This window comes from Melitaea cinxia, chromosome Z (assembly GCF_905220565.1).
Source record: "Melitaea cinxia chromosome Z, ilMelCinx1.1, whole genome shotgun sequence".
NCBI classification, from domain to species: Eukaryota; Metazoa; Arthropoda; class Insecta; order Lepidoptera; family Nymphalidae; genus Melitaea; species Melitaea cinxia.
Window position 1 is genome coordinate 7,373,423 of NC_059424.1, and position 25,560 is coordinate 7,398,982.

At 31.8% G+C, this 25,560-nt stretch overlaps 1 protein-coding gene across 1 annotated transcript; it reads right to left on the minus strand.

Annotated features, from left to right (window-relative positions):
• Positions 1 to 1,836: 1,836 nt before the first annotated feature.
• Positions 1,837 to 21,814, minus strand: LOC123668664 (dipeptidase 1-like). The gene is made up of 10 exons (XM_045602374.1): positions 21,678 to 21,814; positions 20,017 to 20,173; positions 8,922 to 9,054; positions 8,567 to 8,723; positions 7,719 to 7,773; positions 6,819 to 6,995; positions 6,515 to 6,599; positions 4,205 to 4,280; positions 3,536 to 3,674; positions 1,837 to 2,355 (listed from the first exon to the last, which is right to left on the minus strand). Exons 1-10 carry the CDS (start codon positions 21,812 to 21,814, stop codon positions 2,248 to 2,250), a joined length of 1,224 nt encoding a protein of 407 aa, XP_045458330.1. The 3' UTR covers positions 1,837 to 2,247.
• Positions 21,815 to 25,560: the final 3,746 nt, after the last annotated feature.

Consider the following 25,560-nt stretch of genomic DNA (forward strand, 5'->3'; position numbering starts at 1 on the left):
TTTTAAGTTTGATTAACATTATTTTTTGTTAAAAGATTAAAGACGTAAACATACATAGATAGGCCAATTAAAAACATGCCGACATATATTATACAAACAAAATTAACATCTTAGACTTCCCGTATATATACAATGTTTATTTAAGCAACCCATTTTGTTGTGTGTCACTGTAATCAGTATAATCAGTAGTAATTTGAATATATCTAGACAATGATAAAATTTCATTATTTAAATAACTGTCGACTAGGGGAACTCTTTTGATTAAGAAACACTTATATTTCATTGAATAACTAATTAATTAACGATTATTTTGGTGTGCATTGTTAAGAAAAGTAAGAAAAACTATAGCAACCGAATTGATTGTCAATGCACGACCGTTTCGTTGTCCAAGCTTTATAACTATTAATCCAAGCTAACTAATAGTTAGTTAGCTTGGATTAATAGTTATAAAGTCGTAACAAGCACACAACTCGACAGTTTGATCGATTTAACAATTGTATATATGCGGTAGGATTTTAAAAAAGAATTCTTACACAATTTAGCACATCTGTATAAAGAAAAGTACTCATTCTTATAAATTCGTAGAAGATATAAGACTAGTAAAAATAGCCGTATTTTCGTCAACCTCGCTCTAAATTTTTTTACAACATTTCGGGTGTTTTCTTGAAAATTATGTGCTTTAGAGCAAAAGTTATTGAGTTATTGTCTCCTGATTATTGAAACTTCATCTGAATCTGTCAACATTTTTTGATTTTATACTCAGTAAGTGATCCTAAATATTATTAAAAAAATTAATAGGCAATTTAGTTCGAGGTTAAATTCTATTTTTACTTGCCTCTTACGAAAAAAAAGCTGAATCCGTAGAAGTTTACGTTATTACTCATTTAATTCTTACAGAAAACTACGCAGCAATTAAATCTACTTAAGTAATTTATGATTATAAAATGTCACCTTCTAATACATAACACTTTTTATATAAACTACAAGATGAAAAAAAAAAAACGAGCGTTAAAAGAGCAATTTAAAAATCCATTCTGAAATCTATATGAAACTCTGGCATCATTGATAAAAATTTAGGTAGACCTGTCACGCTTATAAGATGCCGAAACGAATATAGACATGTATGAAAACAGGCGAAGAACAAATCCAATGGCTTCCGTATTTGCCACTCAATTCCTCAAAAAAGAAGTTTTGTTTTTAGTAGTTACACTTACGTTTTATAACATAAAATATTAACCATTAACGCTTAATGTAGTTAAAAATTTCTCTACCTACAATCATAAGTCGTACTTTATTAATAGGTATATAATAAAAATTACTTTTTTTATTTAGTTAAATCATCATTTTTTATCTACTATATTCCTTTAAAATGAAACAAAAAAGTCTAACTAATGAGTTATGCTGTTTAATCGAATTCTAGTAAAACTAATTTAAATTCGTATTTTTAAATCCAATATTTATTTCAACGTTAGCGGTCACGGAGCCATTTGGGGATGACGATAGATCAAGATGGGCGATATGTGACACCACAAGCTTAATAATAACGAAGTTTTGACAGACAGACAGACAGTGCTTTACAACAGTGAACATCAATCATTTTTCTACAACACCGAAACATTTATATCTGATTCTAATTGTTACATGGGATTAAATATTGTTACGGAAACAACCATTTCATTCCTCAAATTAATTTACTTTTAAACACACTATTTTTATAATTTATGTATCTATTGGTATATACTGCTCAAATGGGGCCAGTGTGTTTTGCAACAAAAAAATTTAGCTATTGTAATGAAGTGGCGCTATATTTTATTATTAGCTATCGAAATAAAATAATTTAATTTTTTACTCTGTTTTATTTAAAGTGAAAAGTTAAGTTTAATTGAAATTAAGAAATGGCATAATTGTATATCGCTTCTTCAACGCTTTTACCCGAGACATGAAGCCTCTCTGATGATAAACCCATTCTGTACTGAATCATTTACGAATATTTCGAGACACATCATATCCTATCATCATACTTATAGAAGACAAATGTTATTATCATGATATCGTTGAAATAAATTTGTTTAAAATTGTATATCGATGTTCAATTTGATTTTCGTACATTTACCAAAAGGAACTTTTTAGATTTGTTGTGTGCCTTTTTTTGAATAATATCTCTCGTCATGAAGTCTATACTCGTAATTTACGGCAAATTATATGGTCCTTTTGGTATATGTATGCAAACTTTATCGCCAAAGTAATTTAGATTTCTTCAAGGTAGAACGCGTTGCTCGTGCAATTGCCGTTGTCTTTGGGGGAGTCAGTATGTTCCTCTGGTCCAGCACCGTTTGTACGCATGTCGTCACGTAACTGTTTGAAAAACATCACATTTGGTATTAATTTTATTAGTCCGCCATTTAGTCTCAAATTCGGCATATTTTGTTTTCAGTTCGAATTAGTCTGTGGTTGCATACAAGTAAGTTTCGATATAATATAGTATGCATTTCTATATATATATATACATACATACTAGCCGACCCGTGCCCACTTCGTTGGGCGTTAATTATTAATTTTTGTGATGCACATAGATAGTAAAGTTTTAATATCACTCGCATTTCTCCGACTTGATTTACATATACTATTATTTTTCACTGAATTTTTTGTTTAATAACAATAAAATATAGCCTATATCACTTCTGAATAGTGTAGTTTTCTGTTGGTGAAAGAATTTATGATCAGACCCTACAAACAAACAAAGTTAGAAACTTTACCTGTTTATATTAGTATAGATATGTATCTGCTTCCTTTTGTGAAATAACATAAAAGTAAGTGAAAGTTTATATCTATTGATACTTATTGGTATTTATAAATAGCAAACGTCAATTTGTTATTTGATTTTAGAGTTTTATTGTTTTCATTAATAATAATTGAATTCATTTAAAAGATAATTTTAATTTTTAAATATCACAGTTATTGTTTTTAATTATTAAACCTCAGATACGAGTCAAAGGTCACACACACTTTTTAAAGCCTAAATGAGTGAAATACAGGATAAAAAATTACAATGAAATATTTTTAATAAAACTTACTACATTCTTTGTAATTAAGGAAAAAAGCAGTAACATTTTTATAAAGGCTATTATTTATTATAGCTGTTTGTGTTTACCCGCCGTCCGTGTGTAGGTGAGCGACGCAAAACAATATGACACCACGGGACGGGATGGGACATAAAACGACCAATCCTTCACGCGGCGTGAATAAAGCCGACAATATAGAGCGTTCATATATATTTGTACATATATTCATTACGCCAACTTGCCATTTTTACGTCACATTACCTAACACCGCATTTAATTTTCACCGGGAACAGTAGGCAACAAAACTTATACTACTAATTAATTTTACTACTATCTATGTTACTTTTTATACGTGATACCCGTTATTAGCCACCTATTTCTTCATTCTATTGCTCTAACATTGTTCTGTCAATTTTTTTAAATAAAAAATAAATGGAATTATACCTTATCGTTGGTTTAATAAAAATTTATACCTTTTCGACCTGTCGCATCACACGCAACATATTAAGTCCGGCGAGATTTTTCAGTTCCTGAACGGTCCACTGTCCACTTCTAAGGAGCTCAGCAAATAATTCCGGGTATTTAGAAACATCTTCCAGTCCACGGGCAACCCTGTGAATACCATCACAGTGTACTTACGAAAATATGTATTGCGATTTTGTTATTTATGTATTTTCTTTGTATTACGTTCTTCCGAATTGCCTTATAACCCGGATACTGTCTCGATATATTACGACACAGTTCAAATATTGACATGCTGATCATCCAAATATAGACGGAAAATTTTGTTATCTTTTGACATAATGTTATATTAAGGTTAAAGATCTTTATTTTTTTCATTTACAATCATACAGTCATTTGCATAAGAAATAACAACACAATACGACAGATTTAGTTACAGTCCAGTATGTCGGTGGCAGGCCTGGTCTCTGATTTGTTATATATTAATATTTGGAACAAAAATATTTTGCGGCATTACTCGTTGTATGTTATATGTTCAGGTGGCATTTCTTTGATGTATGTTTCAAATCTACGAGAAATAAATTACCCGTTTTTTTTTTTAATAAAAAAAGCTATCGAATGTTCTCTATGATAATTTTCTTCTTTTGATGGTAATATTGATAATATTACATTAAACTTACCTATTCACACCATCAAAGTCTCCGCCGATGCCTACGTAATCGGCGCCAATCATCCTCTTGATATAATGGAAGTGTTCTAAAAATAAACAGAAATATAAAGCAAACTAACCTATCCTTTTTAATGGTCTGTGTAGACTTTGACTTTGTTTTTAAGTCGTTGTACAGTTTATAAGAAAAATACAGCGTACAATTCCAGTTTCATTTATTAAAAAAAGGAAAGTAAAAAAAATAAAACTTTATTTTTTTTATAAATATTAATTGTCAAGCTCACACAGCTTAATAAAATGAGTTTCAGTTCGTTAAAATAATACTGTAAAATATTCCTTTATATTCATATTGCAAATTTTATGAAAAATGCTTTGCACGTTATTCGTTACTCAGGTTATTTTTGAAATTTAAATTTAACACCCATAAACTCAAAAATGCCCATGCTTTTTATTATAAATAATGCATTATAATTCTGCTTTTCCTACAGACGATTTATTACTTAAGACTACAGATTGATAGTCCTGTGACTGCGTAGTAAAACTAGGACGTGGTCAGACGCTGACGGTATTTTTCTATTCCAATTTTTTTATCTCTACATTTTTCTTTTTTTTGCGTATAGCCTAGCTTAAGCACTATGCCCTTATTTTGTTTTTTATAGCGTGTTTGTTTTGTCTGTACACATATACACACACTCACAATCATAAAAGAAAACATAAATACACATACTTGAACATTTATATAATATATACCTAATTATTAAGATATATATGTGATCTTTTTATATAATATTTTAAAATTTCACGGGCACTATGAGCACTGGATTCTACGGGAGTCACTGCGATTAATAATTTGAAACTCCCGACACTTCGGCGTTGTTGCAGGGCATCAAGGTCACGGGTGATCCTACTCAGGTTAATATTTAGGCTCTCACAAAATAATTTGTATTTTGTACAATAAAATAAAGATGACGTTGAAATATCACGTTTCTTTAATATATATAGTTTTTCTGTTTGGTATTTTTTTTTGATGTCATTGTAATTTCAGTATACGTACCATAATAACCGTCATTAAAAATTTTCAATAGAATACAAAATTTCTTGAGGAAATTAAATAATATCCTATATACTTTACTAACGACCCGCCCTAGCTTCGCACTGTTGCAAAAACTATCAGTGTTCCTCTACTGTATTATGCATGTATTATACATATAAACCTTTCTCTGGAATCAATCACTCTATTTAGTAAAGAAAACCGCATCAAAATCCGTTGCGTAGTTTTAAAGATCTAAGCATACAGACAGCGGGAAGCGACTTTGTTTTATACTACGTAACAATGATTTATAATCAAAACGTGTAGAACAGTTTGAAGGCTTATTAGCTATATTTAAGAAAGAATTACATTAAATTGAGCGCCTGATTGCTAAATGTCAATAAACAATAAGCTAGTTCCAAATTGATACTTTTATTTTAGATCACACTTGAATGGGCCGGTGTAAGGGGATTTTAAGTGATGTTATTATCAGTCTCACGGCTATTACTTTTGAAAAGAAATTCGATTATATACATAATTATTGCTATCATTCGAGCGTTAAATGTACATAGCGACAAGACAGTGACGTTAATAGCTTGGTGGCGTACTTAGAAAATTAATAGTGTCCCACTTTGAAATTCTTTTGCAATAATTTACTTACAACAAGAAAAGTTACAATACAAGAAGAATAGTACACAAAGAATAATTTATTTTTTCATCGAATCATTTCAGCCTATCGCAGTCCACTGCTGGACATAGGCCTCCCCAAGTTCATCGAATACGTACAAGTAATACATTATTAATACTCGAAAAATTGTAAATGTCTAAAATCTGGAAGAGTAAAAAAAAAATTTAAAGAAACATACTGTATGTTCAAATTTTAAACATTGTTTATAGATACAAATATTCTAGTAAATACATCCGGCATACAAGAACGTATTTTATTTACTCAATAGGCTAAGAATGTATTAAAGTACTCCTACAACATTAAAAAAATATTTAAAAAAGTGTGTGTGTGTACTTGGCTAGCTAACTTCACGTTGTTAACTTCTTCTTCGTTGACTAGCTAACTTCAGGATATTGGTTTTTTGTGACGGTGTGCGCGCGCGTCGTAAAAATTTACTCACATAATTTTTCCCTAACGTGTCAAAAGAAGTATAACTTCAAAAATATTTATTTATTACAATAGGTTACCTTCGTTTTAAAAAAATAAAAAATTTGTGAAAAAAGAATGTTTTAGTCACAGGAGGTTATATAATTTTCGTAAAGTATGATATTTGTTTAAAAACAAACCAGCAACATCAGATAAGGTAGCATTCGGAGAGCACTTCACGAAATCAGGGAAAAAGTTCACCATGATAAGACCACCGTTTTCTTTCTGAAAAAAAAAATCATAAATTTGAATCTTAATTAAGTTTTAGGTTTACAGAACTAAAATCGTATTGTAATAATTATACAAAAGTATATAATGAATAATATATATTTTAAAGCCTTATTGTTGTAACATATTTTTATTTTTGAAATTCGTTAAACGTTTTTGTGATAAGTCTAGTAAAATTGTAAAAAATTGCAAGACACCGTCCCAATAAAAACTAACCAGTAATTGAATGATGTCATCAGGGACATTTCTGTTATGGGGACATAGACTGTATACTGAAGAGTGGCTGAAGATGACCGGAGCTTTTGAAAGTCGAATGGCAGCACGAGTCGTATTTTCGCCCACATGAGACAAATCAATCAACATGCCGAGGCGATTCATTTCGCGGACCACTTTCTGTCGACAAAAATAATCTCATAAATAAAAACAAAACAAAAGCACTCCATTTAAAAATTATATTAGAACTGTTCGTCTTGTGTTCTTGTAGAAAATCTTGCTTTATTTTATACTACCGCAATATAATTTCTCAGTTTGTAAAAATATGTATTACAATATGTTTATATATTGTGAAATGGCACGAAATGAAAACGCGAGTTTCGTTTCATATTTGACACGTGTCATTTTATTGGCACACTGCATAACACAGTTTATTTGCTACTGCAATTGCACCAGTTTATTGAAATTGATCAAATACAAATGAATTAAACATCTCTTGTATCAGCCAACCAATGTACAAATAAATACAAGCTAATACATTTTTGTTAAAGCTTTTTTCTCGTGAAAAGGTAGGATATAAACCGTGTTAACGTTTTCGCTTTTTATTTTTTACCTTTGTTATGTATATGATCTGATATATCTAAGGTTTGTACATAGAAAACTCAAACATAATACAGAAACAAAAACTCAGTTTCCTACACAACAAAGAATTGGATAATCCTGTCAGCTTACAAATACATGAATAAGTCTTCTTTGTTATTAAAATAAACTTTACGATGAATACATGTTTGCGAAGACGTAGGAAATACACGTAATTTGTACGAAATGTCATTCGCATTTGCAACTAACGAGCACAGCGTAACAAAGCGCTCAGCAAAGTTTAAAGTAATCCAAAATTCTTACCTTTCCGAATTCAGTGAGTCCGTTTGTATGAGGTGGTTCGTTGGATGAATCGGCCCTACGAAACAACAATACAAATAAATGGCGCGACAAAAAATATAATGTACACGAAAAAGCTCCCAGTAGCGTCTATTGTTCGCTTTGCCTCATTTTGCGCGCGCTGTGTTCTTTATAGTTATGTGCATTGTACATACGTAGTAAGATTTTTTTTCTAACATACGTGCAAAAATTGAATGAATCGCTCAAGCATAGCTTAAAGTTGTGTTTTCACCTTTCTATAAATTTCAGATAGCAATAAAAACTTATAACGTATTCCGTAGTTATACAAAAAGCACTTTCTTAACTAATTTAATTTACGATTGTAACCAATTGTCTTTTTAAAACGGAAGTTTCAATATTTAATACTAATAAATATACATTTATGGGTTTTGTATTAGATATGTTACTGTAGTAATAATAATTATACCTCAAGATGTTATTGCGATTTATACAGATCGGAAATGAATTTTGAATAATGTTTCTTTAGATTTACGAAAAATGTTGCTTTAAATTTCTAAATAAAAGGAACGATATTGCATGTACTCCATATGATCTATGCCATCCTTCACTTTCGCGAAATTGCTTCTTTGTGAGCCTCGATATCACGAAAAGAAACAGCTGTCTATTTTTATGTTTCTACTTTCAGTACTATCAGTGTGACGATGATGAAAAGTTAACCTACTCATTTTTATATGTATGAATATGATATCTAAATGACAATCAACAAAAATTAGCAACTTATTATTTATTGCAGAAGTAGTAATATATTATATGTTTCTAATTTTATTCAACAATCAAAACTTGTAACATACCATGGTGTATTGCAGGTGTGAGTCAAAGTCATGTACCGTACACCAAGCTGATAGTACGTTCGGAGCATTCCGAGAGAATTAGCAATTGAATGACCTCCTTCGATGCCAATCAGGGAAGCGATCTTACGGGGTCTCGCGCTGTGAGCTTCGAGAATATCTAGATGAAAAAAAAAAAAAAATATGATAACAATAAAGAAAAAGAAAAGAAATAAAATTCTACGTAAATTTTGAAAGATAACTTTACTTTTATTACAAATAGTTTTATAATCATCAAAGTGTAAGTGTATGACTTACAAAAATTACAACAGATGACGAATGATCTAACAAAATTAAATGGAAACAATGTATTACTTACCTTTAACCGAAGTAGCGAGACGAAGTTGTTGAGGGTATTTTTCGACGAGGCGCTGAATAACATCAATCTGTTCCAAAGTAAGTTGTACCGCGTCTTTGTTCTGCGCGGCACACGGTACGAAGGCAGACCAAAACTGTTTAGGAAACAATTTGTAAGTATTATATTCGTTTTAGAAAATAATTTCAAAATCATTATATTTTATTTTAAGGCAATCTGTAAATTAAAAAAAAAATGTACCATATTTGCCAACATTAAACCTTTCTTCTTTCTAAGAATAGATACACTTCAGTACAGAGTAAAGTGATGTAAATAATTTCGTCAATATGTTGCATATATATTGTTTTATTCAAGATTTATTCCTGTGTCGGGGGTCCGTAAAACACACAAAATACAAACACAAACGCCCAGATCACGGCAAATATCTGAATGAGTAATACAAATACAATGACTATTACATGTGCGGCGATGGAACCAGCAACTGCCAGCGCAACAGCCGCTATCCAACGCGATGATCGTTACGCTAACGTGTCGTCAAACAGACAATACCGCGAGTAAGAAGAGCCCAGAGGTCAAAATTCAACCATAATTAAAAATTTAATTTGAAAAAATGAAAAAATAATGAAAATATCGAACCCTTATTTAAATTTTTCGATTTGACTACAGACTTTGACAATCAACAAAAGAGTATAGTATGCGTGTGTGTGTCAATACATGTTAGTGTGTTTAATGTTTTTAACCGATTTCCAAAAAAGGAGGAGGTTCTCAATTCGACTGTATTTTTTTTTTTTTTTAATGTATGTTATATCAGGACTTTTGACTGGGTTGAGCGATTTCGACAAATTTTCTTTTAATCGAAAGGTGGTGTGTGCCAATTGGTCCCATTTAAATTTATTTGAGATCTAACAACTACTTTTCGAGCTATATCTAATAATGCGTTTTTACTTGACGCTTTTTCGTCGACCTACGTTGTATTATGCCGCATAACTTTCTACTGGATGTACCGATTTTGATAATTCTTTTTTTGTTGGAAAAGAGATATCCCTAGTTTGGTATCATGATAAGGAAACCAGGATCTGATGATGGGATCCCAGATAAATTGATGGAAATTCTTGAAAATCCGCAATAACTTTTTACTGGGTGTACCGATTTTGATAATTTTCTTTTTGTTGGAAAGAAGATATCCTTAGTTTAGTACCATGATAAGGAAACCAGGATCTGATAATGGGATCCCAGAGAAATCGAGGGAACTTCTTGAAAATCCGCAATAACTTTTTACTGGGTGTACCGATTTTAATAATTTTTAATTTAATCGAAAGCTGATGTTTGTCATGTGGTCACATATAAATTTCATTGAGATCTGATAACTACTTTTTGAGTAATCTTTGATAACGCGCAGTTACTTGAGTATTTTTTCGTCGATCTACGTTGTATTACTCGTTGATGTAATTGAAGTCGGTTTTTTTTTCGTTTGCGAGCAAACACAATTATTTTTCATTGACTTAATATATTTTTATACATAGTTAAAAAATAGTAGCATTCTGCACTCCTTCTCTATATAAACTCTAAGTGTACGAAATTTCATACGCCTCCGTCCGCGCAGTTTTCGTAAAATTTTTGCTTCACGTATTAATCGCTATATATAATAAAACTAATTTAATAAAATGTGCGTGCCGATAAAACTTAAAAAGGAGTCCCGGCACGATAAAGGCCTAGCTCTCTGAATATATAAGAGCCCGGTGTCGCCCGCCAGAGTTAGTTCGATTTGAACAGCAAAACAAGCGATTTCGAAACGAAAAAGAAAGAAGTTATCTGTGCGCCTTTATTTTGAAGTATCACGTGTGAGTATTTTCAATAGTGTGTTTGATTAATTCTCGATTTTGAAGCGAAGAAGAAAAAAGTTGTTTGTGAGCCTTTATTGTGAAATATCAAATGTGAGTATTTTTAATAGTGTGTTTAATTAATTCTAATGGTTTTTTTTTCTTTTCTTTTAATTGTAATTTTCTTAACCTTCAAGCAGTTGCGCGACGTTGAGTCGATTTCTTCTATATACTTTTGGCCGTAAACAAAATATCGCACGACCGCTTGAAGGTTAAATAAAAAAAAATCTTTGTCTCAACGTACCCCACGTTTACGTATTTGTCTACAAAATGTTTATTTAATTTATATTTTACAGAATACAATGCCTAGACGTAAAAGAGGAGGAGATAAAAAACGACACACAGTATTTATACCTAGAATACCACCGATTTCTCCTGAATTGCCATTTCAATTTAAAAGGTTGCAGTTTCTAATTAAATTAGCCTTTAGTTTTACAATTAACAAAGCGCAAGGGCAAACTTTAAAATATTGTGGCATCAACCTCAAAGAATCCTGCTTCTCTCACGGTCAGCTAATATTATATATATATATATATATATATATATATATATATATATATATATATATATATATATATATATATATATCACTCATCACCATAATCACTTAATTTTTTTTTTACTTTTCACGTCATAGTTTACTTTTTTATTTCAACTACCACGTAATCTCATATCAACTCCCGAGATGTAATAGACAATATAGTTTTTCTTATTCCGAGTTCGTAAAAATCGTGAACGTAATGTATATAAATCCCATTAGTTCTTTACAAGGAAATTTGGCTCATTGCCATGAAACTGAATCAAAGAAGATCAAAGATACTTTTTAACTGTGGTTCTATTACTGAGAATTTGTGTTTCATACAATTAAAATATATATATATATATAGAAGTTACATTTTCTTAACAAGTGCTTCAAGACTGTGAATTCGTTTAAATAAAAAATTAATAATGTTTATCGATACGTTCTTCACTCGGGCACTGTCCAATTAACGGTGATTTATTTTACTAATGTTCTATTAGTATTAAAAAAATTGAAATTGTGGGGCGATATGTGAGATGTGAGAAATCAGAACGTATTTTTATTACATATCATTTTGTGCGCAACACCAATAAATTCAGCTTCGGCATAAATATTTGTATCTAAAATAAAAGTAAAGTAAATATTTTGTTACAATCAAGATAACAAAAAATAAAAAAAAAAAAAAATCATCAGAAAAGATGTCAACATAATATCAAAATTGTATCTGTTGGTGATTGTGTCTACTGGTCAGTATATAAAATATAAAACAGAAAAATATTAACCACTATATGTATGTTTAGTTATCATTAGCTGAAAATTTTGTCAGCCGATGATACATACTGAACATATCTTTCAAACTAGTCATTACAAAATATTCGAAAATGGTTTCGAAAAGAGTTACAATTCTATGCAAAATAGAAAATGTTTAATATCTACGATTTTATTTTTGTGTTACCCCAAAATATATCGTTCCATAGCTTAATTGGCTAGAGCGCCGACACGGTCAGTCGGAGACGCGGGATATCGTTCCATAGCTTAATTGGCTAGGGCGCCGACACGGTCAGTCGGAGACGCGGGTTCGAACCCCGCTGGAGCGGTCAATTTTTGATATGATATTCAAAAATGTTTAGAAAATGTTTATTAAAAAAAAAAAAAAACGAGTGTGCTTTACACCACACGTCTGAAGTAAAACTTACAAAACGTAAATTTTTCTCTTTCTATCTTCATTAACTTAATATCCCCCTCTCAACTTTCATTCGCCTCAGCCGATCCCATTTTTTGTAACGCTCTCGTTACGCATTCACCAGCTTAATCCCCAAGTCAAGCGTGCTTAAAGTTGGACTTCAATATACATTAATACTTTATGTACTTAAAATACTTTTGCAAAGATACAATTTAAGCAAATATGTCTTTATTAAGAAAAGTCATAAAAAGCATTTCGCTTTTCTAAACGATGCTCGGTATTTTTACCGTAATTCACTTTCAAGAATTCTTGCTTTGACGCAACTATGTCACGTTTGAACATTCATTTATCTCTCCTACTTCATTACCGCTGGCAAATAAGGATATCATAATTTGAAAAATATGAACGTCTCCGTCGAAATAGACTTCATCAATGAGAATACTTTGAATCTAATTTTCAATTGTTATTTTATAAAGTTACTATCAAGACATTTTCTTTTCATTATCAAGATATTATGATTATTTAGGGTATGTTCCTTTTATTAATATTATACATTACTCTTTATTAATATAAATACGTTTATTAATCATGCTTTTAATAAAATGCTAAAAAACCAGCATGAAAATTAATGTAATTTACATGTTTCAAGCTCGAAGTGGTGTATTTACATGCTTACGAAATACGTAGTTCATTGAAAAATAAAAAATATATATTGAGCCTGATCATAAATTGATTATAGTTACGTGTTTGTAGGTAATAGTAAATAAAAAATAAAAAACCAAGGCTTGATATTCGTACTAAACACTAAGAGGGCCTTTACATCAGTTGTGGATAACGCTGTTTGACGGATGACAGTATCCGACACGATTCGCTGTGTGGATTTCGGCAGTAAAGAATACAGCCACCCCCTCTCTTTCTGTGGGTGTCGTAAGAGGCGACTAAGGGATAACACAGTTCCACTTCCACCTTGGAACTTAAAAAGGTGACCGATGGCGGGATAACCATACAACTGCTGGCTTTGAAATACAGAAGCCGAACACGGGCAGCAGCATTTTATAGATATTTCTATTCGCATATATTAATCTTAAAGTTTATTGATTGATGAGAAACAGTTTGTACTGGCCTATTCTACCGCTGTCAAAATCTATTTGTATTGTTATCCGTCAAATAGCATTATCCGCAATTGGTGAAACTGGCCTTACATGTGTTATGCAAACATTGTTTGTTTTAATTATATTGACAAGTAAAACAACGTAAAAATAGTCAAGTAAATACGCATTATCAAAGATTACTCCAAAAGTGGTAATCAGATATAGAGGAAATGTGACCAAATGATAAACATCGGCTTTCGATTAAGTTAAAAATCATCAAAATCAAGAAGAAGAAGAAGAAAGTAGTAGTAGAAAGAAGAAGAAGAAAGTAGAAGAAGAAGAAAGTAGAAGAAGGAAATAGAATAAGAAAGTAGAAGAAGAAAGTAGAAGAAGGAAGTAGAAGAAGAAAGTAGAAGAAAGAAGTAGAAGAAGAAAGTAGAAGAAGGAAGTAGAAAAAGAAAGTAGAAGTAGAAGAAAGTAGAAGAAAAAGAAGAAAGAAGATGAAGGAAGAAGAAAGTAGAAGAAGAAGAATGAAAAGAAGGTAGAAGAAGGAAGTAGAAGAATAAGAAGAAGAAAGAAGAGGAAGAAAGAAGAAGAATGAAGAAAGTGGTAGAAGAAGAAACTAGAAGAAGAAAAAGAAGAAAGAAGAAGAAGAAGGTAGAAGAAGAAGGAGAATAAAGAAGAAGGTAGACGAAGAAGAAGAAAGAAGAAGAAGATAATAGAAGAAGAAAAAGAAAAAGTAGTAGAAGAAGAAGAAGATAGTAGAGGAAGAAGAAGATAGTAGTACCCAGTAAAAAGTTGTGCGGATTTTCGAATTTCCCTAGATTTCTCTGGGATCCCATCATCAGATCCTGGTTTCCTTATCGTAGTACCACACCAGGGATATCTTCTTTCCAGAGAAAAAAGAATTATCAAAATCGGTTCATAAACGACGAAGTTATCCCCGAAATAAATAAAATAAAAAATATATATACGGTCGAATTGAGTAACCTTCTCCTTTTTTGTAGTCGGCTAAAAAAGTAAACAGGCATGGGTCTGAGGAGATGTAAAAAGTCACTAATAAGCTATTTTATATGCCCTGTCCTATACCCAAAGGTTGGGACCCCCTTTGTACATCTTCCTCTAATTGTACTACATTTGTTTGTATCTTTTAATGGTGTGCAATAAAAAAATAGAATTAATAGAAAGTATTATATAATGTTGTGTGTAGCGATGTACTCGACAAAAAAGGTAATTAAGAAACTATAGTTGATAAAATTAATAGATGACCAACCCTTTTTAGTAAATCTTGAATAAATAAATCGTTTTCCAGCCTATCAGCCCGTAAGCATCGTAAATGGAAATTTAATATCCTATCACTTACTTGGGTAGCTCGGTATACGATTGAATATTGGGATTTCTTATTTTTTGAGTATCGATTCCAAGTGAATTTTAAATATAAGATTATTTTATAGCCTTTGATAGAGGGTCCCGGTGATTCTTATTCGTGTTTAACAAATAAAAATGTATTGGTCTCCACTTTCTTTTAAATGAAATGTTTCCATGAAAAGTTCTAGAATATAGCAAAAAGTAAACATGCTGAGAAACAATATAAAAAGCACAATACTTTGAAATCTAAAATAAAAAAAAAGTATATCTTAGACAATAATACTCTTTAGCCTGTAATATCGACAATTAAACATGCTCTCCGAGGCACGGTGGGGAGACCCATGAGTACGAGGCTAATCTCTATCGGGACTCGTCCAGAAATGGTTTGGTTTCCAATTTCAAAAAGTAATTAATTTTTAAGTTTTGAAAATATATTATATTTTATGAGAATACTTCGTTGCCAACATAAAAATGGGTAGTTTAAATTATGAAATAGAAAAAAAGAATTCATTCATTCACCAGGCTGACATAAACAGTTGAACAAACGCTAAATTATATCCATATAAGGTTATATCTATGTTTTGGCAAAATGCTGGAAATGACAGAATAGGATTTCGAGAAACTTATTTCGTACAATAAGATACAAAGGCTTGAGTAATTTCAGGATGGATGATTGTATTAAAAATATAAATATACTATAGTAAAAAAAGAACAATATAGAGTATCGGATTTTGTTAAATTATAAACATAATGACAACCTAGCTGGTTCGGACCAAAATGTGCATAAACGAGTACGGTCACCCTTTACGTGTTTTAAAGAATACATGCAGTTTATTTCAAGATCTAAAAGTTGCATGTCTGTAGATTTTAACGCGTAGGTCGTATTTGTCCATATACAAAATGTTTTTTAATTTTTATTTTAGTATTATCCTGTAAGAAAGCCAATTTATCAAACCACTCTGAAACCCAAAGCAAGGAAGATTGACCATACCTCTACCAAAATGGTGGACGTTAAGTTATAATGACATGTGATAAACAAATTACTCAGCTACTGACAATCACACCATTGCCTTCCCAACTTTACTTTCTATCGGAATAGCAATTTGTAAGTTTAAATTAACGGCGGTTACAACTTTAGTTAGAACGTACCAGCACCATTAGATGCAAGTAAATTTATGTACTGCATTGTGCTATATTATACATAGCTGTAACAAGCACGTGAAAAAAACTAACAGTGCAAAGGCGGTTTTATCAAGGTAAAAAAATCAGATATTTTAGTTCTATTCTTTGCGTATCAACCATAAGTCCACTAAACTTTACACCAAATATATTAGATATTTCGATATAGCATAAAAAATAAGGTGAATAAATTTGTCTTTAAAAAGCATTAATTGAACTATGAAAATATTCAAGAGAAAAATAGTGTAATGCAAAACGTTATGTGCATTTTAAAACCACTCCAATAAATATTTAACATAGCTAACAAGCAGCTGCTACAATTCTGTTAACGATGTTTATATACACTATTGAAAACTATAATAATTACAATGAAAACATTAAAACACAACTCAACTTTAACTGTACAAATCCTTAACTTAATTTTTTTTAATAAGAAGTTACTCGTATATATAATGTTAATACTTATTTATTACTAGCTGTGCCCGTGTCTTCGTCCGCGTGGAATTTAGCAAAAAAGTTATTGTTCAGTTCGCATAGTCATAAAATAAATAAATTTCAAAAATAAAATGAGCCTAATTTATTCCTTACTACATCAGCTATCTGCCAGTGAAAGTTCCGTGAAAATTGGTCCAGCCGTTCTAGAGATTAGCCGGAAAAAACAGACAGACAGACAGATAGACAGACAGACAACAATTGTAAAAAAAAAATTTGGTATATGTACCGTGTATCCATATGCATTTAGTAGAAAGCGATTATTATAATATTACAAACAGCCATCTGTGAGGTATACGTAAATATGTACTCGTCAATTCGCACCATCCACTCCCTCAAAATAAATGGATACACCGCGGCAATACCAAAACTTCAAAAGAACACCCTATACTTGGTCTATATGCAGGAAGAGAAAAAATTCTGATAGACCAGGGATACGGCACTGGATAGGGATCGCACGTCATGACCATTCATGAAGCACAAGGGCAAACTTACGGCGAGGTCATCATCGTCTAGACAAAGACCGAGAGGCTAGTGATCGACGACAGTGTGCCTCATGCGATAGTAGCGTTGACAAGACACACTAACACCTGAGTCTACTACACTGACGACGGTGATGACGCAATCGACAGGTTCGTTAGCCGAGCGCTGGGTGCCTCGACGAAAACCATCTTGGAGCACAACCTAAAAAGAACCATCTACAAGCGTGACATGTCGCTGGCAAGGGCTCTGCTCAAGATGCTGGGGGCAGGCGTGGGGCCCGGGTCTATGAATTAGTGACACAGTGCGGCGTTTGATATACAAATAAAGTAGATATAGGTGTATTTATGTAAGTATGCAATGTAGTGAAATGTAAGTAAATAACAGAAATAAATAGATAAATACTAGCTGACGCCGCAAACGTTGTTTTGCCATATATTTTATTAACCTTCTCAATCCCCCCCTCTTATAACTTAGGATAATGTAAAATAGATGTTGGCACACAAAATTTCATTATATTTTATTAACTAGCTTAACCCCTCCCCCCTATAACTATATGGTATGAAAAATAGAGGTTGTTCGATTCTCAGACCTACCCGATATGCACGCAAAATTTCATGAGAATCGGTCAAGCCGTTTTGAAGGAGTTTAACTACAAACACCGCCACACGAGAATTTTATATATTAGATTAAAAATAACTATAGATAAATAAATATATTAGAAAAAAAAAAACACTTACTAACAGTAACATGGGTTAAGTGTATATTGTAAGTAGAACATAAGTGTACATATATGGTAACTAGCAAATAAGTGTAAATATAGACATAGATAAGAAAAATAATAACATGTTCAGATATTACGAATGAATTATGTGTATACTTTTGAATCAAACAGTGATTCTAAGGAAAAAAAAACAAAAACCGTCAGCGTCTGTCGATTTTTAGTTGTAATGAAAAATCGCTTGGGGTATTATAATAAAGCATGCATGATTAACAAAAGGCATGGGTATTTTGAGCCCGTGGGTGTAAATTTTCAAATAAAAAAAAAAAAACTTTTTTATTTAATATACAAAATTTTATATTCGTTATACTACTCCTTATTAAAAAAAAAATCATTTAATCGATTTATTAAAAATTTCTCCGATAAAACTAAAAACATACGTAAAAATCATTTGTTGATTACTTATCAATGGGCTTCACTGGTGTAACTAAAAAAATATGTAAAAATAATAATCATTTACCAAACATTAAAAAAAAATCTTGACCGATTTAATTCTTTAAAACTTTATAAACTTTAGAAGCTTATTTTTCTCCCTTTTTTTCTCTTAATGTGAATTTCACTAATACTCAATTTTGCGCACCTATACGTCCGCTCTTGTGCGTCCTAAGTTTGGCTGGTAGAGAATGCTTTTAGCATTAAGCAAGCCTTTGGTACAATTCTTTAACGTATTGTGCAATATAGTATTAATATATAAAAATATAAGAGATTTCCACCTATATATTGACTCATCACGATATCTCTGGAACCATAAGGCGTAGAAACTTGAATTTGGTAGGAATCTTCCTTTCGCCGAGCAGATAAGAACAGATCAGCTAAGAATTGATTTTAAGAAATTACACCCACAAGAGCGGGAGCGCTAACAATGGAAAACTCCCGTTTTTAAACTATAGCTCCTATCGACTCCAAATTTGGTAGGAATCTCTACCTCAATAAGGATTACGGGGGTGGGCGTTAACAATGAAAATTTTAAATGTATGTAACTCCGAAACTACAGAACCAATTTATATCAAATTTTGTAAGTATCTACATTTGGTCCAACTTGGGAGACAGGGTAGTTTTTATCTCAATCGGACCCAATAGGTGACGCTGCTATCAGTATGTAACTCCGAAACTACTGAACCAATTTTTATCAAATTTTGTAAGCATATGTAATTTGGTCCAACTTGGGAGATAGGGTAGTTTTTACCTCAATCGGACCTTATAGGTGGCGCTGCTATCGGCACGTAACTCCAAAACTACTGAACCAATTTTTATCAAGTTTTTAAGCATGCGTAATTTGTCTATAGTAATATTATATAGAGGTAAACTTTCTAACTTTGTTTGTTTGTAGGGGGTAATCTTCGCAAATACTGATCCGATCATGAAAATTATTTCACTAACAGAAAGCAACACTATTCAGGAGTGATAAAGGCTATATTTGATTGCCATTGAATAAAAAATTCTGTGAAAAATAATAGTATATGTAAATCAAGTAGGAGAAATGCGAGCGAGAAAACTTTACTACATATTTGCATCACAAAAATAATTACGTTTTAGGATTCAACAAGATCATAAATAAATATCTAAAATGACCAAAAAACTGTTTGTTATAACATATCTTCGATTATATCAATAGCAGTACGTGTTTAAAATCCCTACGTAGTAATAAATTGTGATACTTAAAGTTTGTTAAATGTGCCAGTTCGTTTATCAAAGTAAGTGTAATCGCTAATAGTAAGAGATCAGAACTCATGATGAACTTCACCCATCTGTTTAATGGATAAAAATTATTTTATATTTATTTTAGTATATTAAAAATAATTCACGAAAGGGCTGACTGGAAAATTCCAGGCCTGGCTATAGTTATAACAAAATTGAATAAAAAATTATGTAAATATGTACCGAAGAGTTGAGAAATAAAAATACCAGCCGACAGTGTTTGGTCTTTAGCCATGTCTATTTTGAATCCTTAGAATTTGACTATTAAATTGGCATTCGAAGTCAATTAAGTCAATCGTTCGGATAACTACTACACTTGATAGTACTTTTGGTAACTCAACGTCACTCGACGTTGGCAGCTTTCAATCAATGTAATCGAGGCTTCAAATATTTAGCTTGTGAAATCCAGAAATATAATTGACTCACCTGAGCTCCCACCATTCCTGCTCTTAGACGCGGTAGATCAGTGTGCGAGTATTTCGAAATCGACCAAGGTTCCACTTGCGTGAGGTCGGTGTCTAGTTCGAACTCGTTGATTTGATTGCGTAGAAATTTGCGAATGTTCCATGGTAGGTCGTTATGGCTGATGAAAGGACAACAATAGTATAAATGTAAAATATCACTAAATGAAATTAAACACAGCCATTTGCTGATAAAGTTACTTAATATTTAGCGGTTAGTGTAGACATAAAAGGTGTGTGATAGGCAGAACATAAAGCTTAGATGTCATTTAAGGAGGTGATTAAGTTTCAAACATGACATTAGTCCATTTTTAAGATGGTCGACCTCTTTAGCGAATCGGTAGTAACGCTAAGTTTACTGCAATGTATAGATTAATGCTTAAGGTGTTGTTATGATTTAAAAAAACCAAAGCAATAAGATTTTTTATGGATACCGGTAGAACAAGCAATTATCTATAAAATAATATATAATTTATGTGGAGTAATTGTTAGGTTTTTTTTTAAAAAGGGAAGCAAACATAAAAATCGATCGAAACCAACCTTAGCGTATTATTTGTTTTATTTGCTCTTATTCCTATTCAAATTATTTATTATTTTACGTATTCATATTAATATAATTATATTAATGAATATACTTTAATTTGATCTAATAGATAAATGAACTAAACGTTGTTTATGAAGTGTTAAAATGCGGTTTTATATTAATAACTAGCTAAGCCCGCGACGTCGTCCGCGTAGAATTTAACAAAAACTTATTGTAAAGTTATATAGCACAATAGAGTAAAGTAAAGTAGAGAAGGATAGAATAGGATAGAATAGGACAGATTAGGACAGAATAGGACAGAATAGGACAGGTTAGGACAGAATAGAATAGAAGAGAATAGAATAGAACGGAGTAACGCCCAGTTATAATTTAAATACGTTTCTAAAAGAAAAGTAGCTTAAATTACTCTTTATTACATCAGCTGTCTATCACTAAAAGTCCCATCAAAATCAGTCTAGCAGTTTTAGAGATTAGCCGGAATAAACAGACAGATAGACAGACAAAATTGTAATAAATGTTAATTTGGTATATGTTCCGTGTATACAAAAGGCGGTTATTTTAATATTACAAACATGCTTTCAAATTTTATTTATTTGTATGGTAGTATAGTAGTGTAAGTATATTTATAAAATAAAATAAACAAAGAGTCAGCAATATAATCATATTACTGACTCTTTGTTTATTTTATTGTTCTGCGATAATTATACGCTGTAATTATCAAAGCGTCGCCACCGATCGATCATTTATTGTCATAATAAAGTTACATAATGTGTTGTGTGCACATAATATGTGTGCATCAATAAAAGTACTTTATGCATAAAAAGTTCTGTTTCTTTGTAAGAATTAAAATTGTTATTAATTAGTAACAAAAAAAATCATTGATACATGACATTAAAAATTATACACTTTATGAATGAAATCACAAAATAAATATTTACTTAATCTATTCACAATAAGGAAATAATGACGTCGTTGTAGTTTAGCCACCCCCCTCGGCTAATATAATAGAATGTCGTGTTCAAATTGAGCATTTGAAGTAAGCCAATCGATATCGAATTATTTTTTGTCTAAATAATATTTACCCGTCTGTTAGAGGGACTTCCTCAAGAATTTGCTTGGCAATTTCTAAACGTTCACGGTCATATGAAGCAGCTGCAACGACAGCAGTCACTGCTAACAGGACACACACGACAGCTCTCCTCTCGTTGCGATTCACCATTCTCACTGTCAACAAAATTATACTTTGTTTAGGTACTTGTAACTATCAAGATTATAATAACTAACTGGTTCTTTTTTATAAACTTTTCACACTCAACGTTCCCATTAGGATATACTCCTGTGTCAGGTGTCGGAAAAAACATATGATATATTAGAACAAACGCCCAGACCACGGCAAACATCAATGTTTTCTTTAATACTACAAACGTGGCAAGCACAGTTAAGTAGCCTTTAGTTGCAACAGCAGGAGTATCGCAAGCACGTTGCCGAACCTCACTATAGGAAAATAACAACACTGCTTGACAACAGTATTATTTAGCTGTGATCTTCTTATCTGAGTTATTGTTTATTCATTATAATAAGTAGTTCGATAATAAACTATGATGCTTGATGAACATCAAAAATGACGGAATCCCACATAAATCTTAAACACCTATTTCATTTCTTTAATATATGTACTCATTTGTTGTGTGGTTACGGCATTAAGAATATAGCCACCCCCCACTCTTCGTGACTAAACACATGAGCTCACGCCATTTTTTGGCGTGAACTTGTGGAGGCCTATGTCCAGCGGTGGACTGTGATAGGCGGAAATGACGATGATGATGATTCCTAAAAGAAAACGTGTTACATTCAGAGAATGGTACATAGAAAATTGTCACATTTAAAGACAGAAATATCCAGCCTTAAGTGTAAGAAAATAGCGAATTATTTATTTTTATTCACCCTCTTCAGTATTTTGTAAAACTTTGTTCTCGGTTATCTCATCTTGATAATTTTTTCTTTATTGAATACGGCATCAATTTACTTCCATAAAAATTTTAAAAATCCATTACTAGGAAGACAGTAACAGGAAATTATTGATTATTCCATTTTGTACAGGTTACTTGAATTATTTTTTTTTTCATATTGAAATTGTTTTTTTTTCTTTCTTAATTTAAGTAATTGTAAATGATATGTATGAAGGGTAGTGTATAGAACGTTGTTTAAAAAAAATAATTGTTGATAGTTTCCTTCTTTTTTAATTTTTGTGTAATAATTTTTCATGATAGAAAAATGATATTCAAAATAAGTAGTCGACGCACCTACGTTTATTTTTATACAAAAAATAAAAAATATTTTATCTTTACTGAATGGTGTTGTGGGTTGGATGGTTCTGATCAGATTACTTTGTGGTTACGAGATTATTTCTTTTTCTAGCGTAACTTTCGCTAACTCTGAGTACTGATCCAACTAATAAACATAAAATTTTATATACAAGGATCCGAGACTAAGTGCCCTTATATAAATGTATATTATATATAGTTTGCACACAAATACGTAATAAAATTGATCCTTGTCAAGATCTACTTTTTCCCTCCACTAAAATTATTTCCGTCCTGTCTATATATGGTCCATTATAATATCGTTTTTTCACTAGTATCATAAAGTGTGCGTGACTTGTTGGTTTAATCCATTTTTATATCAGATTGTTTAACCCTTTTTTTACAATTCTGGCGACTTTAATTCTATTAGTACTTCTTTTAATTTTAATTTTTATTTTAAATTAATTGAACTGAAAGTTTGTATAATAAGTCGTTAGATGACGCTGTGAAATACTTTTATGACACAATATACGATCTTCGTAATACCTATGTATCTTATAAATTTATGCAGTCGTATTCTTACCTTCCATGGTACAGTTTGGTTCTAAGGTATTAAAAGAAAAACAAAATTTTGCAAAAATTTAAACTTTATGGGAACCAAGTTATTATATGACTTTTTCTCTACTTAGAAAAAGGGCTGTCTCTTTTTTTGTTACTGTTCCTTTTCTATATGTAATAATAGCTCTAAAAACTCTTTAAAAGGCTCAGTATTATGCATCGAGAGTTTATTATGTATACTAAAATATTATTCAACTTATTTTTCGATAATCTATATCTATAACAAAAAAATGAAACAGATAATAAACTGCACTTCGATAAAATCTTTTCACTCGTAAACAGAAATGTTTCAGTTTATTCCAAATAACTTATAAATGTCTGCGAGGTTCTCTTAGGCCAGAAAACGTGCCATCACGTTGGCGAGAAGTATTACTAAGCAGGGTACCGGGATAGGGATCCTTTTCATATTAATATATTTTATGTACGCGGCAAAAGATGACACCAAAAGTCAAAAACTAACAATCACTATACTCTTTCACCACTAGATATTCGCGGTGGCTTCGTCTGCCTGTACTGGACCCTATTAAAATATATAGCCTATGCCACTCTTTGATAACGTAGCATTCTACTGGTGATAGAATTTTTTAAATTTGCCCAGAAATTATTTGAGTCTATCCATTACGAACAAACTCAAAATCAAACCCTTACTCTTTAGTATTGCTATAGAAGTAGAACTACCTTAATAGGTTTAGAAGCAATTTAGGAAACAACCGCTCTGGTGTAGTGGCTCGTGTACCAAGCGCGTCTAATCACCGGCAGGTTGCGGGTTTGATTTCCGCTCGGGATGGATATTTGTATTTGTAGAAATATTTCTTTCGGTTTGGATGTCTGTCCTTGGTGGTCTCCCCGCCGTGGTTCGAAGAGCACCTTAAGCTCTTGGTCTCGGTTGTTATCATATACTCCTGATCCACGTGCAGTAGAGCAGCGTGGTGGATTAAGCACCGATCCTTCTCATACATGGAGAAAGAGGCCTATGCCTCGTAGTGAGATGTTAGAGACTGAATTGTGTGAATAGATTCAATGAATAAAATTTAATAATTACTATCTATACGATAAATTAGTACAACTATATGAAAGCGTACAATTGTATGTGTAGCATTCGTATTACTGAGTTTATTGATAGCTTAAACTTTGGATGATGACAATCTATCAAATCGCTAGTTATTATTATTGTGATAGCTGACTCATGCAGCAGGGCATAGGTTGAATTAGTTTTGTCAATGATGTTAAACAAACTTTTAACACGTAGCTAGTTGAAACTGTTTGCACCCTAAGTCAACTGAGCCAACGATTGTGGCGATTTAAAATGTTTCTCCAAGCCTGGGGTGGGAGCAGCGACCCTACCCGAAGGCAACGTTTCAAATTGTCTAACATCAAGTGGATTCCAAATTCCTGATATTTACGACTACTGAAAGTAAATACATGTATTAAAAACTGTTTGTCACGATTTTTTACCATTTCATCAGTTCAGCATATCGTAGTCCAATACTGGAGATAAGCTTCCACAAATTCGTACCAAAAATTGCGTGAACTCATGTGTTTTGCCCGTTGTCACCACGCTGGACAGGCGGGTTGGTGACCGCAGGGCTGGCTTTGTCGCACCGAAGACGCTGCTGTCCGTCTTTGGCATGTATATTTCAAAGCCAGCATTAAGATGGTTATCCCACCATTGGTCGACTTTTTAAGTTCCAAGGTGGCAGTGGAACTGTGTTATCACTTAGTCGCCTCTTACGAAACCCACGGGAAGAGAGGAAGTGGCTATATTCTTTAATGTTGTAACCACACAGCACATTTTTACCATTTATTATAGCTATACTTTTACAAAGAAGTTATTTTTCTCAATTATAATTACGAGTATATGATATTTTATCACATTTTAATCAACATTATTATACACATTCAAAAAGTAGTTTTTTTTTAGTTTCATAAATACATAATGATAAATTGTTTAATTTAAATTTGTCTAGGTATTATACCGGTTTCACTATTTCCATGTTCAAAATTAGGTCGTACTTAGTAGTTATTGTAAGCTTAAATGTGAAAT

Coding starts and splice junctions, on each gene's coding strand:
- LOC123668664 (XM_045602374.1), bottom strand. CDS start 21,814: ATGGTGAATCGCAACGAGAGGAGAGCTGTCGTGTGTGTCCTGTTAGCA. Junction 20,174..21,677: donor GAAGTCCCTCTAACAGACGG/GTAAATATTATT, acceptor TCCTTTCATCAG/CCATAACGACCTACCATGGA. Junction 3,675..4,204: donor GACTTTGATGGTGTGAATAG/GTAAGTTTAATG, acceptor TGGTATTCACAG/GGTTGCCCGTGGACTGGAAG.